Source organism: Cavia porcellus, unplaced genomic scaffold (genome assembly GCF_034190915.1).
Source record: "Cavia porcellus strain 051 isolate PalLab524CR breed Dunkin Hartley unplaced genomic scaffold, mCavPor4.1 scaffold_9, whole genome shotgun sequence".
Taxonomy (NCBI): Eukaryota; Metazoa; Chordata; class Mammalia; order Rodentia; family Caviidae; genus Cavia; species Cavia porcellus.
The window spans coordinates 58406085-58424569 of record NW_026947492.1 but is presented as its reverse complement, the minus strand read 5'-3'; the positions used below and the strand labels follow the sequence as shown (position 1 = coordinate 58424569).

The 18485-nt window shown below is 38.4% G+C and overlaps 1 protein-coding gene and 1 non-coding gene across 2 annotated transcripts in view; one reads left to right on the top strand and one right to left on the bottom strand.

The window, feature by feature from the left end:
- Window positions 1–18183, top strand: part of Gvqw3 (GVQW motif containing 3) — a 43406-nt gene extending 25223 nt beyond the window's left edge. The window contains exon 2 of the mRNA XM_023564622.1: window positions 17984–18183. Within this exon, the coding sequence (XP_023420390.1) occupies window positions 17984–18183 (200 nt within the window). The remainder of the gene's footprint in view (window positions 1–17983) is intronic.
- On the bottom strand, window positions 13658–13794 carry LOC111756408 (small nucleolar RNA SNORA2/SNORA34 family). Its single transcript, XR_002790890.1, has one exon. It is a non-coding gene; the product is annotated as a small nucleolar RNA SNORA2/SNORA34 family (small nucleolar RNA).
- Window positions 18184–18485: the final 302 nt, after the last annotated feature.

The following is an 18485-nucleotide window of genomic DNA, read 5'->3' as shown; positions in this document are numbered from 1 at the left end:
TACTGTTTTATCATGACTGATCTTAGTTAAATCTGTTTTGTTTGATTGCTGTTTGATATTGATAGATTTTGGCGCCTAGCCATCAGGGTGCAGAGGAGGGGCTGGGCGGATCTGGGGCGCCTGCATCAGCCTCCCCGTGTGTCTGGAGGACTGTGGATGTCTCCACAGTGGTGGAGCATCGCGGGTTCTGGAGGCCCTGCAGGCTGTGGTGAGTGCTCAGAGCACTCTGCCCAGAGCCCAGACTGTTTGGGTCCTTCCAGGTTTCCAGGTGCAGTGAAGTGGAGAGGTGGGTTTGAGGCATCTACATCTGCCTCCAAATCCCGGCTGCAATTGGAGAGCTGTGGAGCTTCCAACGGGCAGGCGGGCACACAGTGTCCCTGAGGCCGAGCTTGTCTGGAACTGCGGAGTTCTGGGCAGGCAGAGGAGGGCCATTGGTTCTGCAGGCCCAGTGGCTTGGGGTAGCATGGTGCCAGAGTCTCAGTAGCTGCAAACATAGAAGGGGATTTCCAACAGATCCTGAGGAAGCTTTCAAATAACACTTGAAACACAGAAATATAGGAAAATGACAAAAGGAAAGACCAAATTACAACCTCAAACCTCCAGCCCATCTCAAGAAACCCTAGGAGCAATGTATATAGAAGAAAATATATGCCATTCACCTCAAATATTACACACAATAGCTACTGAAATAACAAGCAACTCCAGGAAGCTTTAAAGAAATTCAAACTTGAAATAATCTCCCAGGTAAAAGAAGAAATGATAAAAGAAATGAAAGAGATTCTGAATATATCTAAAGAAAACACAGATAAAAAATTGGAGGAACTAAAAAAAAAGATAGAATCCCTAGACGAGCAATATAAGAAACAAACAGAATACATAATGCAGATACACAGAGATATACAGGAAATAAAAAACTCCACTGAAAGTTGTAAAAACTGCCTAAATGAAAGTGAAGATAGAATTTCAGACCTTGAGGACAGGATTGCAGCTAGTGAACAGGAAAGGAAAGATCTTTTAAAAATAACAAGGAATCAGGAAACAACAATTCAACAACTGCAATATGATGCAAAGAAGAATAACATAAGAATGATAGGGATTAATGAAAAAGAAGGAGACAACATAAAGGATGTCAAGAGGATATTTGGAGAAGTAATAGCTGAAAATTTCCCAAGCATGAGATCAGAAACCGACATTAGGATCAGTGAAGCATGGACTTCCGGGAGAACATGGCGGACAGATAACAGCAACTACCGGAGGCTCTCTGAAAGACTCAGCTCAGAAGCCAGGAATGGTGCGGACTAAGGAGACATAAGCAGGTGGAGATATGCTCTGCTGACTCAGGAACGAACTGGGCTGAGAGAAGCCAACTTGGAATGCAGTCCTGGTGCTAAAACAGGAACAGAAAAGACTCGGTGTGGAGGCTGGACCCCGCGCCATTGTAAGCCGCGATTTGGGTTTCCCGCCGCGCGGCGGCTGGCTGCCTCTACAGCGGCTCAGCAAGGAGAGAGACGCGCAGAAGCTCTGAGAACGGCAATCTGTGAACGGCAGGGAGACGTGCACTGACTTGTGGTGAGGTGAGTGAGAGAAACTGACACTCTACCACAGTTTGACTCCAGCAGAGGACTTTCTGGGCCCGAGCAGTCCTGCGGGAGCAGGGCGCGGTGGCGACTCCAGCCACACATCCCCCTCTCGGGCGGGATTGGTGAAAAGTGCCTGGCCTGCGTGACGCTGCCGGCGGACCTGGTAGACTGTCCCAACCCAGATCCCAGAGCCTGACAGTGGCCGGGAGGGGAGACGCGTAGGCTGCCTGGTCCGTAACTCCCTGGTGCGCAGCGGTGAGCGGGAACAACTAACTGGCGCAATTCGATCAGGCTGTGGCTGACTGGGAGAGAAGCTGGGCCCCTTAAATAAGCTTGCATATATAAGGAACAGAGAAGAAGAGGCAGCATGGGAAGAGGCAGCAACAAGAAAGGCTCCTCGGCCCCCAATTCTGAGAAACAGGCAATAGCAGACACCGCACCAATACACATAAGGCGCCATATAGAGAGCCTCATAGACCAATTCAGGAATGAAGTTATCAATAACCTGAAGCTAGAAGTATGCAGAATAGTTAGAGAAATGCTAACTACCACCCAAGAAAAAACAGGTGGTAGAATGGAAGAACAGAAAAAAAGGGGAGAATTGTTTGATGGAGAAAACAGAGAAAGCATAGAATACGTGAAGCAGGTTCAAAGGGACTACCAAGATACTAAGAAGTCTATAGAAGACTGGCATAACAGCTTGAAAGAAACTAAGGACAGACTATCTGAACTGGAGGGCAGACTTGTAATATGGGAGAATGAAATGAAAAACTTCTTAAAAATAACAAAGAAACAAACAGCAATAATACAAAGACAAGAAGATGATAAGAGGATCCATAACTTAAGGATTAAGAACATAAAAGAAGAAGTAGGGACACAAACAAGTGAACTACAAAAGCTACTCACAGAAATAATCCAGGAGAATTTTCCTAATTTAGCAAAAGGTAAAGATACTCAGATGTATGAGGCATACAGGACCCCAGCTACCTACAACCCTAACAGAGCAACACCCAGGCATATAATAATAAAAATTCCAGAAATTCAATACAAGAACAGAATATTAAAAGCTGTAAGAGACAAGAAACAGACCACTTACAAGGGAACACCCATCAGAATTACAGCAGATTTCTCTGCACAAACCATCAAATCACGAAGAGCGTGGGGGGAAATAATTCAAGCTTTGAAAGATAATAATCTCCAGCCAAGATTGAGATATCCTGCACAACTGTCCCTGGAAATTGATGGAAAAACAAGGTGCTTCCAGGATAAAGAGGAACTGGGGGAATTTGCAACCACCAATTCAACTCTACAGAGAGTATTGCAGGATATTCTAAAAAAAGAAAAATACAAAGAATCCAGAAATAATGGCAGAGAGGCCACAACAAATGGAGCAGAGAACAAAATGAAGAAGACAAACTGACAGCTACTGACAGAAAAAGAGCTCAACAGAAATGAGGCAGAGAAGATTGGATGATAGGAACAGCTATTTTGGAGAAAAATGACATCTTAATAGGTAATACTGATTTAGTATCATCTTGTTTTGAAGTCTCATCTAGCTTTTGTCCTTCTGTCTTCAATGGTCTAAATAGGCTGTATTTTATTGGATTTTATTATGTACGATAGTATAAGCAAAAACCTTTTAAAGACAAGGAGATTATACAGAAACCATTGTTCATTTTCTGTTAGTCGATTCTAAATACTCTGTAATGCTGTCATTCTCTTGAATGGTTTTACATTGTTTTGATATACTTAATGCTACAGTATACGAAGTTGTACTCAAGGATTTCAAAGAAAGAAACAATATGGTAACTACTTTTAGGTTAGGATTATCTGGTGGTGAAACACTATTCTGCTTAAATGGTTATGTTTTGATCTGCGCTGTTTCATTGTTATGCCCTCTTTTACCTCAATCTCCACTCCATTATTTACTTTTTTATCTTTATCCTTTTAATTAAAGGAAAAAAATAGCAGGATATATTATAGTAACCCACTTTGACTTTTCATTACCTTGATTTAAAGCCCTGTATTACTCTCACCATCTGGTTTTTAAGTGATGTTCCCCTATTCTGTTTTGCTGGATAGTATCAGGTTCGAAAGTTTAGGCATCAGCTGTGAAGATAATGAGATTCATTATAACGCCCATTCTCGTTGACTTTTATCTACTTTTGAACACCTACAATGTCTCCAATGTTTTGGTTTTGTCGGTTTTATTCTTTACTGTTTTGTTCAATTGTATTATAACTAACGATATAGGCAATTCTATTAGAGATAGCGGGAGGCATTATGGTAACCATTGTTGATCACCTTGTATTATGTTTTTACATTATCTATTATGTCCACCCATTTGACTTGACCGATTCTGTTCTGTTATGTCACATTTGGTTTTACTCTCTTCCAAAAAAGTAATAAGAACCGTGGGAGCAATGAAACCCAAAATGTGTAATAGTCATGGTACAAAAGAGAGGAAAAGAAAGTGCTCCAAGCTATATTACTGCATGTATATTTAAGTGTATAAGATAGAAAATGATATCACAGAGTTTTATTGGATCAATGAACAGAACTGTTTGCAGTATCATTGATGGAATGTCCACTTTACAAGCTTTAATTTTGTGACTTGAACAATTATTTTTAAGATGACAATATGTAAGCCATTAACTAGTGATTTCCTACTGTTCATTTTTTTTCTGTAAATCTGTATAACTTGTACCCTTTCCCTGCTTTTTTTTCTTTTCTCCTTAAATAAAATTAAAAAAAAAGAAAAAGAAAAAAAAAAAGGATCAGTGAAGCATACAGAACTCCAAATAGTCATAACCAAAATAAAACTACACCCAGACATATAATAATTACCATCCCAGAAATCCAACACAAGAATAGATTTATGAAAAGCTGTCAGAGAGAAAAGACAGATCATTTATAAAGGAAAACCTATCAGAATCACAGCAGACTTCTCAGCACAAACAATAAAGTCAAGAAGAGCATGGAGTGACGTATTCCAGATCGTAAAGCAAAATGATTTCCAACCTAGACTGATGTATCCTGCAAAACTATCATTCAAATTTGACGGTGAAATACGATACTTCCATGATAAAGAACAGCTGAAGAACTTCATGAACACCAAACCAACCCTGCAAAAAATATTGAAAGACAGTTTAGATACACAAAGGAAAAAACCACTAAGCAAAGCAGATAATTAAACAGAACAGAAAGATAAAGATGCAACAGCAGAGAGATAATATGTCAACAATAAACCAGCATTTAACAGTAATAACCATTAATGTAAATGGTCTCAATGCACCAATCAAAAGAAACAGACTAGCAGAATGGATCAAGAAACAAAATCCAACCATATGCTGTTTACAGGAAACCCATCTAACCCAGAAGGATACTCACAGACTGAAAGTCAAATGATGGAAAACAATACTTCATGCAGCAGGAATCCACAAAAAGGCAGGAGTAGCCATTTTGTTTGCAGACAACGTGAACTTTAAACCAACAATGACCATAAAGGACAAAGAAGGTCACTACATACTTGTAAGGGGAAAACTCCAAGAGGAGGAGATAACTATCTTAAATATATATGTACCAAACTCCAGAGCACCAAGTTATATAAAACAACTATTAACAGAAATTAAAACTCAAATTATCAGTAACACAATTTTAACACGAGATCTTAATACGCCATTGACACCAAGGGACAGATCAACCAGACAGAAAATGAGCAAAGAAATAACAGAACTGAATCACACCTGTGAACAAATGGATTTGATAGACATATACAGAATGTTCCACCCAACAACATCAGAATACACATTCTTCTCAGCAGTACATGGATCATTCTCTAAAATAGACCACATATTAGCTCACAGAACATATTTAAGCAAATGCAAAAGAGTTGAAATCATCCCTTGCATATTATCGGATCATAGCGCTCTGAAATTAGAAATTAATGATAAAAGATACTGCAAAAATCCCACAAACACATGGAAACTGAATAACACACTCTTGAGTAATCAGTGGGTCACAGAAGAAATTAAAAAAGAAATTAAACAATACCTAAAAGAAAATGAAAATGCAGATAGAACTTACCGGAATTTGTGGGATGCAATGAAAGCCGTCCTCAGAGGAAAATTTATTGCACTGAGTTCCCACATCAGGAAAACAGAACGAATACGAATAAATAACTTGATGCAACACCTCAAACACCTAGAAAAAGAAGAGCAAGTCAAGCCCAAAGCCAAAAGAAAAGAGGAAATTATAAAAATCAGAGCACAAATCAATGCAATAGAGACTAAGAAAACAACCCAAAGAATCAACGAATCAAAGAGTTGGTTCTTTGAAACAATAAATAAAATCGATACGCCCCTAGCCAACCTTATTAAAAAAAGGGAAGAAAAAGCTCAAATGTATGCAATGAGAAATGAAAAAGGTAAAATCACTACAGACCTAATAGAAATACAGAAGATCATCAACACCTATTTAGAAAACCTCTACTCTCAAAAGTTTGATAACACAGAAGAAATAGACAGATTCTTACAAACATATGAAGTACCAAAGCTAGATCAAGAGGATGTAAAACTGTTGAATAACCCAATTTCTGTTAATGAAATTGAAAATGTAATTAAGTCCTTACCCACCAAGAAGAGCCCAGGCCAGATGGATTCATTGCAGAATTTTACAAGAAATACAAAGAAGCCTAATGCAGACACTCCTCAAACTCTTCAATGAAATTGCAAGGGAAGCAATCCTTCCTAAGTCATTCCTGGAAGCAAATATTACTCTAGTACCAAAACCTGAGAAAGACCCAACTAAAAAAGAGAACTATAGACCGATCTCCCTAATGAACACAGATGCAAAAATCCTCAATAAAATATTGGCAAATAGGATCCAGCAAATCATCAAGAAGATTATACACCATGACCAAGTGGAATTCATCCCAGGAATGCAAGGATGGTTCAACATACGTAAAACAATAAATGTAATCCACCATATCAATAAAGCCAAAAGTAACAATCACATGATCATTTCTATAGATGCAGAAAAAGCCTTCGATAAGGTCCCACATTTATTCATGATAATAACTTTACAGAAAATTGGAATAGATGGTCTTTACCTCAATATTATAAAGGCCATTTATGACAAACCAACAGCCAGCATCATACTAAATGGCCAAAAATTGAAAGCCTTTACTTTAAAATCAGGCACAAGACAAGGATGTCCTTTATTACCACTCCTATTTAATATAGTACTGGAAGTACTAGCCAGAGCAATTAGGCAAGAGAGAGAAATAAAAAGGATAAAGATAGGAAAGGAAGAAGTTAAATCATCATTGTTTGCATATGACATGATACTCTGCATAGAAGACCCCCTAAACTCCATGGGAAGACTCTTAGATACAATAAATAAATTCAGTAATGTGGCTGGATACAAAATCAATACTCAGATATTAATAGCATTCCTATACCACGAACAACAAAATCACAGAGAGGGAAATAAGAGAAACTACACTCTTCACATTAGCAAGCAAAAAAATAAAATATTTAGGAATTACACTTACGAAAGAAGTGAAAGACTTATACAGTGAAAATTATAATACACTGAAAAAAGAAATTGAAGATGATCTCAGAAAATGGAAAGACATCCCTTGATCATGGATAGGAAGAACAAACATTGTGAAAATGGCCATTCTCCCAAAACTGTTATACAGATTCAATGCAATCCCAATAAAAATACCGTCAACATACCTTATAGATCTAGAGAAATCACTCCTAAATTTCATCTCGAACCAGAAGAGACCTAGAATAGCAAAGTTAATTCTAAGCAGCAAAGACAAAGCAAATCACAATCCCTGACTTGAAGTTATACTACAAAGCAGCAGTAGTAAAATCAACATGGTATTGGATTCAAAACAGAGCCGAAGATCAATGGAATAGATTAGAAGATACAACCACAACTACAAACACACTCAACCACCTTATCTTTGATAAAGGAGTCAAGCAAGTTCATTGGAAGAACGACAGTCTCTTTAATAAATGGTGCTGCAAAAACTGCCTCTCCACTTGCCAAAAACTAAAGCTAGACCCATGTCTATCACCATGTACTAAATTGAAATCTAAATGGGTCAAATATCTGAATATTAAAACAGAAACACTAAATCTATTGGAAGACAAATTGGGTAGAAACCTTGAAGACATAGGAGTAGGTAGAGAATTCATGAACAGGACTCAAACCGCACAGGAAATACTTCCCAGAATCAATAACTGGGACCACTTCTTATTAAAAAGTTTCTGCATGTCAAAGGAAATCTCCAGCATGGTAAAAAGAAAACCCACAAACTGGGAAAAGATTTTAGTGAACTCTCTCTCAGATAAGGGACTCTTGTCTAAAACATATAAAGAATTTAAAAAACTCAGGCCCCCAAAATTCAAAGATCCAATCCAAAAATGGGCATCTGAGATGAATACACAGTTCTCAGATGAAGAAATGCAAATGGCAAATAAATACATGAAAAAATGTTCATCATCATTGGTCATTAGAGAAATGCAAATTAAAACCACACTGAGATACTATCTCACTCCTGAAAGAATGGCCAGGATCAAGAAAACCAACAACAACAAATGCTGGAGAGGCTGTGGGGAAAAAGGAACTCTCCTACACTGTTGGTGGGAGTGTAGACTGGTGCAGCCTTTGTGGACGTCAGTCTGGAGATTTCTTAAAAAAGCTGGGATTGGAAGTCCCATTTATTCCAGCTATTCCACTTCTAGGCATATTCCCAGAAGAACTGAAAGCATCATACCACAGTGATATATGCGCACCTATGTTTATAGCAGCACAATTTGTAATCACCAGATCTTGGAAACAACCCAAGTGTCCATCAACTGAGGAATGGATAAAGAAGTTGTGGTATTTCTATACAACGGAGTATTATTCAGCTATAAAGAAGGATCACATTGAGATATTTATCAATAAATGGGCACAGCTTGAGACCATACTCATAAGTGAAATAAATCAATCTCGCATGTGTGAATACCGAATAGTTTCCCTAATGTAAGTAATGATTCAAATATATAAAAATATGTGGTAATCATGATTCCCCATTATGTGGCCTTAAACCTTATAAAGTTTTCACCTATTAATTGGAAAGGCTATATTCTGTGCTTCTTAATATGGAAATATTTGAAGCTATAGTATATGAAGTTTTATTCAAATATTTCAAGGAAAAAGACACACTATGGTAACTACTATTAAATTGGGTTATTTGGTGGTGAAGCACTAGGTTACTGAAACAGTCATGCTTTGACTTGTATTGTTATATTGTTATGTTCTGTTTTATCTCAATCTCTCCCTTATTCTTTAAAAAAATTATTTAGTTATTTCTTATGTTTGTTTTAATTAAGGGGAAAAATTAAAAAAAATTAGCAGGATATATAATAGTAACTTTTTTTGATTTCCTATTAACTTGTTTTGAAGTCCTGTAATACTCCCATGATCTTGTTTTGACTGATTAGATTCTGTTCCATTCTGTATGATAGTATCAAGTTTGAGGCTATAGGCCACTACTTTGAAGGCAATAAGATTCACTAAGATGCCCATTCTGGTTTGACTATTGTCTCCTTTGGAAGTCCTGTAATTTTTACAATGCTTAAGTTTTATTGGTCTTGTTCTCTACTGTTTTGTTCAACTTTATAATATTTAATGAGATAGACAATTCTTTTTAAGGAAACAAGAGACATTGTTGATAACCATTGTTGATAACCTTGTACTCTGTTTTACATCATGTGCTATGTCTATCCTTGGTTTTGACTGACAGCTCTTTTTGCCATATTTGACTGTATTCTCTCCCCCCAAAAAAAGTAATAAGAACTAAGGAGTAATAAAACCCAAAATGTGTAAATTTTGTTGTAAAAAAGAGAGGGAAAAAAAAGAGCTCTAAAGGATACAACAGCAAGTGTGTTTAGGGGTGTTAAATAGCTGACCATATTAATGTTTTTGGTTGGATCATTGAACACAACTATTTGCAGTCTCACTGTTTGAATGTCCACTTTGTATGCTTTGATACTGTGATTTGAGCAACTATCTCTAAGACGATAATATGTAATCTATTAACTGGTGATTTCTTACTGTTTTTTTTTTGTAGTTCTGTATTACTTGTACCCTTATACCACTTTGTTTTGTTTTGTGTTTTTCTCTTTTTCCTTTTAAATAAAATTTTAAAAAAAGAAAATAAAAGATATTGACAGATTTTATTCAAAACTGATGTGATTGATAGTATCAAGTCTGAGAGTATAGGCAACTACACTGAAGATGACAAGACTCCACGATACACATTCTGGTTTGATAACTGCCTGCTTTTGAAGTTTTATACTATATACAAAGTTGTGTTTTTATTAATACTGTTATGTACTTATATATTCAGTTATACTATGTGTGATGATATAGCTAATTCTATTGAAGATAACAAGAGACAATACAGTTTCCTGGTAGAACTCCTTGTACAACAGTCTTATATGTCTTTTTCGTTTCATGTGTTTATAGGAATATGTTTTGTTTTGTCTTGCTTTGTTTTGTTTCTCCCTCTAATATAGAAAGGATAGAAATACATATCAAGACTCATACACATGTAGAATCTATAAACAGTTTGTGAGAACTGATCTTATGACACAGGATGAAATGCACAGATACTTTGAAGAAAAATAGACACTAAAGTACTCTGTGCTGATCCTGGAGTATCATAATGTGAAACCCAGCAATAGTATTATTCTTTGTTCAGAGTGATATTAGCCTGCTTGGGTTTGTTCAATCTCAACATGATTGAAGATATTTATAATTGCATGTATGTTTAAGTGTATAGGATTGATAACCATATTTATAAGTTTTTGTTGGATAGTTGAACAGAACTTTTTGCAGTCCTGCTGTTTGAATTCCCACTTTATATGTTCCACTTTTGTATCTTGAACAACTATTTGCAAAAGGACAGTATGTAAACACTAACTAGTGATTTCTTACTGTTTATTTTTTCTCTGAATGTATGTATTATTTCTACCCCAAAAAACTATTTATTTTCTAAAATAATAAGGATTTCAAAGGTGCACTCCTTTGGTCTTTTCATAAGATAGTTGTGACACCCAGCCATCACCTCCAGGTTCAAGGTGGCCTGGGTGGACAATTCAGACTCAGTAGCACTGTCTATCAAGAAGGCAAAAGCTCTTGTAATACTTACCACAGAATTCTGTCTAAAATGCCTTGGGCCTTGCTGGGTCAAATGTGTATCCCAAACTACAAAGGACCTGTGGAAGGAGATGGTAATGGATAAATGGTTTTGGAGCAATTAATCCACAGGGTTTATCACATGGAAAACCTAGCTCCAGCATGGAGTCAGTACTCAAGGAAGATTAGGTATTTCACATGTCTGAGTCTCTATATGTGTTTAGACATACGGTATTCTCTCTTTCTCTTCACAACCCTATGAGATGGCATCCTCCTTTAAAATGAGGCCTGACAAAACTGGGCGTGGTGCACACGCCTATAATCCCAGCACAGAGGATGCTGAAGCAGGAAGATCACTGCGAATTCAAGACCAGCCTGGGTTACAAAGTGAGCTCAAGGCCAACCTGAACTGCATAGTGAGACCCTGTCTCAAAAAGAAAAAAAAAAGGGGGGAAAGAAAAGAGCCCTGAGATACAGCTGGTAAGAGGAAGAGCTAGGGAACAAACTCATTTTCTTTTGTTTCATTTTCCTTCTCTTCCTCTCCCTACCAGCTTCCTCCTTCCCTGTTTCCTTCCATATTTTCTTTCTTCCTTCTGTTCAGTTTTCTTTTTCTTTTTGTTGTTGTTGTTGCTATTGTTTTGAGACAGCTGTATAGTTCAGGCTGGCCTCAAACTCACTGTGTAGTCCAGGATGGTCTTAAACTCAAAGTGATTCTCTTGCCTCAGCCTCTCAAGCATTGGGATTATAAACGTGTACTACAATACTCAATGCTTTTTTTCTTTCTTCCTTTCTCTCTCTCCTCTTAACAGTAATGAAAATTGAACCTAAGAAAAACATAGCTACATTCTCAGTCTTGGTATTTTTGTGACAGTCTTACTAAACTGTTCAGGCTGGTCTTAAATCTGTGATCTTCCTTCCTCAGCCTCCCTAGTAACTAGAACTACAGTCCATCTTAGTTCTTTCTGTAAGAGTAGATTAGTGAGACATAAAAAACCCAGGGCAAAACCCAGATGACTAACATTGTAAAGTCACAATGTGCTTCTCTATGGCTGATGATTGTAAAAATCATCACATGCATATTGTGTGTTATGTGCTTGAAAGGATGTATCCTACTTTTATTCTTTATGAAAATGTTATATTTATTGCATGCTTAAGAAAGCCTCAATTGATCCTGTCCCCTTCCCAGAAACAAAGGTTAGGATCCTGATATGTTTAGACCACACAATCAGTGAAAGTTATTTTTAGAAACCAGCTTACCCTTATAAGTATAAATTACACCTCAGATTCATTGGGTATTCCAAATGGGATGCCCTCATTTTCCAGCTCACTCTGCTGTTAGGACAGCTCTTTTGCTGCTTCTGCATTTGCCGTATTTTAAACAAACTTTTGCTTTGCACTATGTCAGTCTTGACTCTTCTTTTTTCCGATAACAGCCCCTCTTTCTTCTTCATTCTTTGCTGGAGTGAGGGCAAGGACTCGAAGAGAGGGAGAGAGTCATGATGGGAGCTCCTAGCTCCCCACCCCAGCTCACTGCTAGATGCAACATTTCTCATTGCAGTCTTAAGCCTCTTTCCACTGCTGCACATGTCCCACCCTCCCGAAAGTGGCCCCACTAAATTCTTGGTGATGGAGTCACATTAGGTTCTAGTAGGCTTGCTGAAAAAGAAGAGGAAAAGATCAGTTCTGAAATAAATTATTGTGTGTCCTTGGCGCTATACATGGAGTAATGATGAAGTCACAAGGAAGACTTTCCTAAATATATGTGCTAAACTTCTACTGTCCCTGCTTTTTGGAATGGTCACATTGAGAGGCTGAGCTTTTATTCTGCTGAAGCCACTACTGCTTAGAACTCATCTTTACAAGTCACAAAAAAGTCTCAATCTTATTACTGTAAAACTATACCTCAATTCTGACTGCAAAACCAGCTGTAGTTCGTATCCTTTCCCAGGAGTTCCAAGTTACTTTTTTTTAATTTTTTTTTTTTTGAGGCAGGGTCTCACTATGGAGTTCAGGCTGGCCTTGAACTCACTTTGTAGCCCAACTGACCTCAAACTTGTAGCAATCCCCCTGCCTCAGCTTCCAAGTTTCTGGGATTACAGGTATCAAGTGACTTTTTTTTATTTTAAAGGAGGTAAAATTAAACACAACAAAATAGGACATAAGAAAGCAAAGTAAAAGATATAAATTTCAAAGCTAGATGAGCTGAGATCTTCACTGTCTATCACATTGTCTGTTTTCTTCCAAATAGTTGTCCATGTCTTCACATACAGAGAATTCATACAAAACAACATAGTATAAAACTGATCTGAACAGTATGAGGAAGATGTTTAGTTCTTCAAAACCAGATAATAGGGAAGTTGCTAATGGCTTTTAGAAACCAGGGTAAGCTGGTTTCTAAAAATAACTTTCACTGATTGTGTGGTCTAAACATATCAGGGTCCTAACCTTTGTTTCTGGGAAGGGGACAGGATCAATTGAGGCTTTCTTAAGCATGCAATAAGTATAACATTTTCATAAAATGTTTGAAGAGTCTCTCATTCTCTTCAAAATAGCTGTCCGTGCTTTCATGTATATTGAAGTTCAACAAAACAAAACAGGCGGGGGTTGGGGGAGGGATTGCTTGGTTTCCCAGTGCTCCAGGTCCCAGCATGGCACTGGTCCCAGTAAACATCGGAGGCTCCCATCCTGGGTGGCTGAAGCCTGCCACGCTCACAGCCTCTCACAAGGTGGGGAGGGGTTGCTTGGTTTTCAGGGCTCCATGTCGGGGCATGGCGCGGATCCCAGTAAACGCTGGTGGCTCCTGTCCTGGGCCACCGCAGCCTGGCATGCTCAGAGCCGCTCACAGTGCGGGGGGGTGGGGGGGTCTTACTTCAAGCTGTTTCTTTCTAATGAATTGACCACTTCACTGCTTAAGTTCTGAAATGGACAATAGACCATAGAAAGACTTCTCTTTAGGCTCCTGCTTGAAACCAACAGCGTCAGGAAGCTGTAGGCCTTGATTCAGGGCCAGCCAAGTGACTTGTAACTGTTGCTAAATATCAAAAATCACTCCCCAAAGAGAGAACTGTACTGCAATTTAGATGTAAAAAAGTGCATTTTCTGTTTTGCAGCCAATTTTCAAATGAAACCTATAGAAATGCTTAAAATATTTGAAGCATTGTGCAAACAAATCATTCTAGGTTAAAGTTTTGCTGGATGATAGCTCTAAGCCTGTTGTATAATTTTTACTGTTTAAGAAAATCACTTCTGGGGGAGCACTGTGAAGTGAATCTTGGATTTGTTGAAATACAAATAGGATAACGTTGGTCAGGGTATGTGAGAAGAGCACGTTCATTTTTGGGGAAAAGAAAAGTTGGTTTTGCTTTCTCAGGGCAACTTGGCAGTGAGCATCACAAAACTTTAGTGTTTAGATCAGCTGGCCTAGAAATTTCAGGAAACATTCTATGTCTAGGAAACATCTCAGATGCAGACAAAGACTCAGAATACCCTTCTGAATGAAACAGGGTCTTGCTGTGTAGTCCAGGCTGTCCTCAAACTTCCTGCCTCAGTCTCATAAGTGCCTGACAGTCAAGGTAATTTTTTAAAGAGTTATCCACGATATTTGAGGATGTTCACAATAGGTGATAAAATCACATTATGAATGTACATCTTATGTTCCATTTTTACTTTTTTTTGTGGGGGGAGCAAACTCACAACCTTGTGCTTGCAAGGCAGCTGCTTACACCACTGAGCTAAAATCCCAGCCCCCATTTTTCCTTTTTTTAACTCTTCAAATTTTAGTTTTGATTTCAAATGAAAATTGTACATATGTTTTAATACATGCTTACATTGTAAAGGATTAAATAAAGCTGATTAATGCCAATTTTCTTTTTCTTTTTTATTATTTTAGCTTATTAGTACATGTGTGTAGTACATAATGTTTACTCATTTTTACCTTTTATATGCTCAAAAGACCTTAAATATGGTAAAAATATTACCAATGATTTTATCTGGATAATGAAATTATAGGAGACTTATATTTTTTATTTATTATACTTTTAATATATACAATTTTTATTATTGTGACTATATTACTTTTATAACTAGAAAATTAAGTATAATGAACATTAATATTACTTTTTAAAAAAGCTATATATAGTGACTAACATCTGTAATCTCAGCACTCAGGAGGCTGAGGCAGGAGGACTGCCATGAGTTTGAAGCCAGCCTGGGCTACGTAGTGAGTTCTAGGCCACCACGAATTACATAGCAAATCCCTGCCTCAAAAAATGAAAAGAAAAAAGCAAGAAAAACAAGGCAAATGTGGTGGTACATGCTTGTGATCTTAGCTACTTAGAAGGCTGAAATAGGAGGATCACAAGTTCAAGGTCAGCTTGTGTGACTTAGTGAAACTGTTTCAAAATTAAAATTGAAAAGACCTAGGGATGTAGCACAGTGGCAAAGCACTTGATTAGCATGTGTAAGGTGCTGGGTTCAATCCTAGTCCCATAAAAATCAAGAGGGGAAAAAAAACCCAAAGAGAAAGAAATATGTCTTACTGGGAGAGACAAAAATCTATCCCCAAGGGACTGAAGGTTTAACGAAAGATATAAGACATATACACAAATAAGACATATAAGACTTATATATATGTCTTATGACATATATAAGACATATATATATGTCTTACATATATGTCTTATATAAGACATATAAGACAAATGCATTTACTAGAAGGCAGTACTGATAACAATGGGGGTTTTATCAAGTGTATTGGGAAGGATCAGCTCTGCCTGGGAGAGCTGAAGTTTATATGGGATCTTGAAGGATAAATAGGAGTTCTCTAGGGCTTTGTAAATTGTTAAGCACTATCTAAATGTAATTTAGTCTTTGGAATTTATTATTCCTGTCAAGGCTTACCTCATATAAAGCTCTCTTTCTTGTCTCTGTTCCATGCTCCCTGAACCCCAGAATCCCAGGGACGGGAAGCAGCAGCAGTTAAACAGTCACACCTCAGTGCTCCAGCAAGTGAACTGAGGTGCATCCAACTAAGGAACAGATCCAGGAGAACATAAAATGATCTGGAGCAGAGCCAGGGAGGTGCTAGTGGGTAATCAGTTTCCCCACGTACCATTCTTTGAAAAGACTGACTTTGCTTGGGGTCTCATCTTGATGAATGGGGTCATCTCCACTTGAGGGCTGATAAAAACTGAGAACCAGTATCACAAATCAGTCTGTGATTTACATTGGCAGGACATTTCCTGTGTCAAATGTTTTACAGCTTCCAGACAGGGTAGCGTGGAAAGAAGGGGTATGAGTGAAGAGACCGGAAAGCATAGCAAGAAATGATTTGAATGGAGAAATTCTTCTAAGCTCAAGAAGGGAGGGAATTTGTTTCCTGATTAAACCTTCTGATTGCCCCCCTGATATCCCCACCTAGTATCACACTTCTCTTGCCTTCCAGGTCTTGCTCAGAGGCCACATCTTTTACCAGTAGACCAGTACCTTGGTTCACAGTCTATCCATGATTCTGATTGAAACTGAGTTGGATGAGAACCAGTCCAATTCAGTGGTTAGGTTCAGTGTTGACATTTTGGGGACATTTCATTCAATTCTTTTCCAGCTTGAATGCAACCAGTTCAGTTCGTGAACTGAAGCACCGCTGCATTACTTTCTGCCTCAGTTCCACTGGCCTATGCTTCAAGAGTTCTTAATTGTTTAATTTTATAACAAAAATTTAATGCCTGTGGTGTTTCAGGTATTGTGCTCATATTAGGTCCTTGATTATGGTATGTTTTCATGTGCCTCCACTTCTCCACTTGTATATTCATGCAACAAACATATATTGAATATCTACAATATGTCACACAGTGATTGTGTCATAGGATGGAGAAAAAGAGAGCCACAAGCTCAGGTTCTCATAGACCTGTCCTTCTAGTGGAAGAGACAGATAATAAAAAATAAAAGAACAGGAAAATACCAAGTTATAAAAATTAAGAATGTACCAATGACTAACCACCTTCTGCTAAGTCCCACCTCCTAAATGTTCTACCACTTCTCAATGCCACAAAAAATAGAGTTCAAGTTTCTAGCACATGAACCTTTGGGAGACATCAAATCCTAACCCACAGTAGAAGGAAACTGTGGCATTCTGCATCAAACACCTTCTTTTATTTACTGACAAGTGAAAATCTTCTCATGTATCTGAATTTAACTCAAGCATTGCCTCTTTAGGCAAATTTCTTCTGGTTTTCCCAGATGGAAACGAACACCATCTTTTCTTTTCTTTTAACTCTCAGTACACTTGGGTTAGCACATCTTTAATCTTTTGCCATCTTACCATACTAAATCATTGCTACTCCATAGTAGACATCAGTCTCATCCAAGGGCAGGACTGAGCTTCTTACATAAATCCCCATACACAGCAGAGACTGACACAGGGTCTGTGGTCTGTAGCTATGTTTCTGGAATATATGAACTCTCACATAGAACTCCATCAGAACATTGCCAGTGATGCTTATTCAAATTTGGCAACATTTATTTATCATTGCCAGGCCTTGTCCTGGGTACTTTCTACTCTTTGACTCATAAATCTTTCCACTTCCCTATTCAAGAAGTATGATTACCCTATTCTGTAGTTAAAACTCAGAAAATGAAAGTGACTATTCAAGTCAGCCCAGTAACAGAAATCAGAGCTTAGATTTGATCCCAAGTCCTCTTGATGCCAAATCCCAATGCATATCTCCTAGATGATGTCACGTCATACCTCAGCTCACTTGTGAACCTGACGTTCTTTTCCCTTGGTATATATCCCCAAGGGAAGGCTCTGTACTTGGCTCCATTCCGTACTCCCTCTGGCACCAGAATAGTGCTTTGTATTTAGTACACTCTCATTACACATGTCCTAAGTCTCCAGGGGGTAGAAAAGAGAAAGACTGAGTGTGTGAATGAATGCTTTGGAAATCAGTTCATAGCATAGCAATGGGCTGGCGGAAAAGCCGCTTCTGAGACGTGTGCCTCATCAGATACATCCAGGCATTTCTCTGGTGGGCTTGAGGAAAGCCAAAGATGCTGTCTCTGGACTTGTTCATTTCTTAGAAATCACACCTTTTGCTCAGCAGCACATCTCTGCAGGCAGGCAGACAGGCAGACAGGGCAGAGGGGACCATGCATGACTTCCAACGAGTTGGGAAAATGAGGTTAGGTTTCGATTCAGATAGCTATTTGTGTTTTCTGGGTTTGCGTGGTCAATAAATTTTCAACGAGCAGTGATTCTGTTCCTCATCTTTCATTGCTTTATGAGACTTCAGGGAATGAAAGCATAACATCCTGCTTTCCCATAAGTTCTCTGGCTGCTACCCTGGCACCAATTAAAGACACGTCTATGCAATTAATCAAAACCAAATTGGAAGTATTCTGATGCTGCTGCTCTGATGTGCTGCCTGCACCACATACAGTAGTTCCTCAGCTGGCGCAGCAGAGCCAGGCACATAGGGGCTTTTGATGAACTGGCTGTGCTGGCCCCAAGAGTTAACTATGTCATCTGACATGACTAATGAGGCTCCGGACTTGATCCGTGTAAGCAGAGCGGTCCAGCAGTCTGGAGGAGGCTCATTTTCCACAGCAAGCCTGGGAAGAGGATATATTCAGGGTGCATACTCCATCATGTCAGCTGGAGTCCTGGAGGCCTCTAGTGTTGGAGCTGGGAGTTGTCTGTGGGAA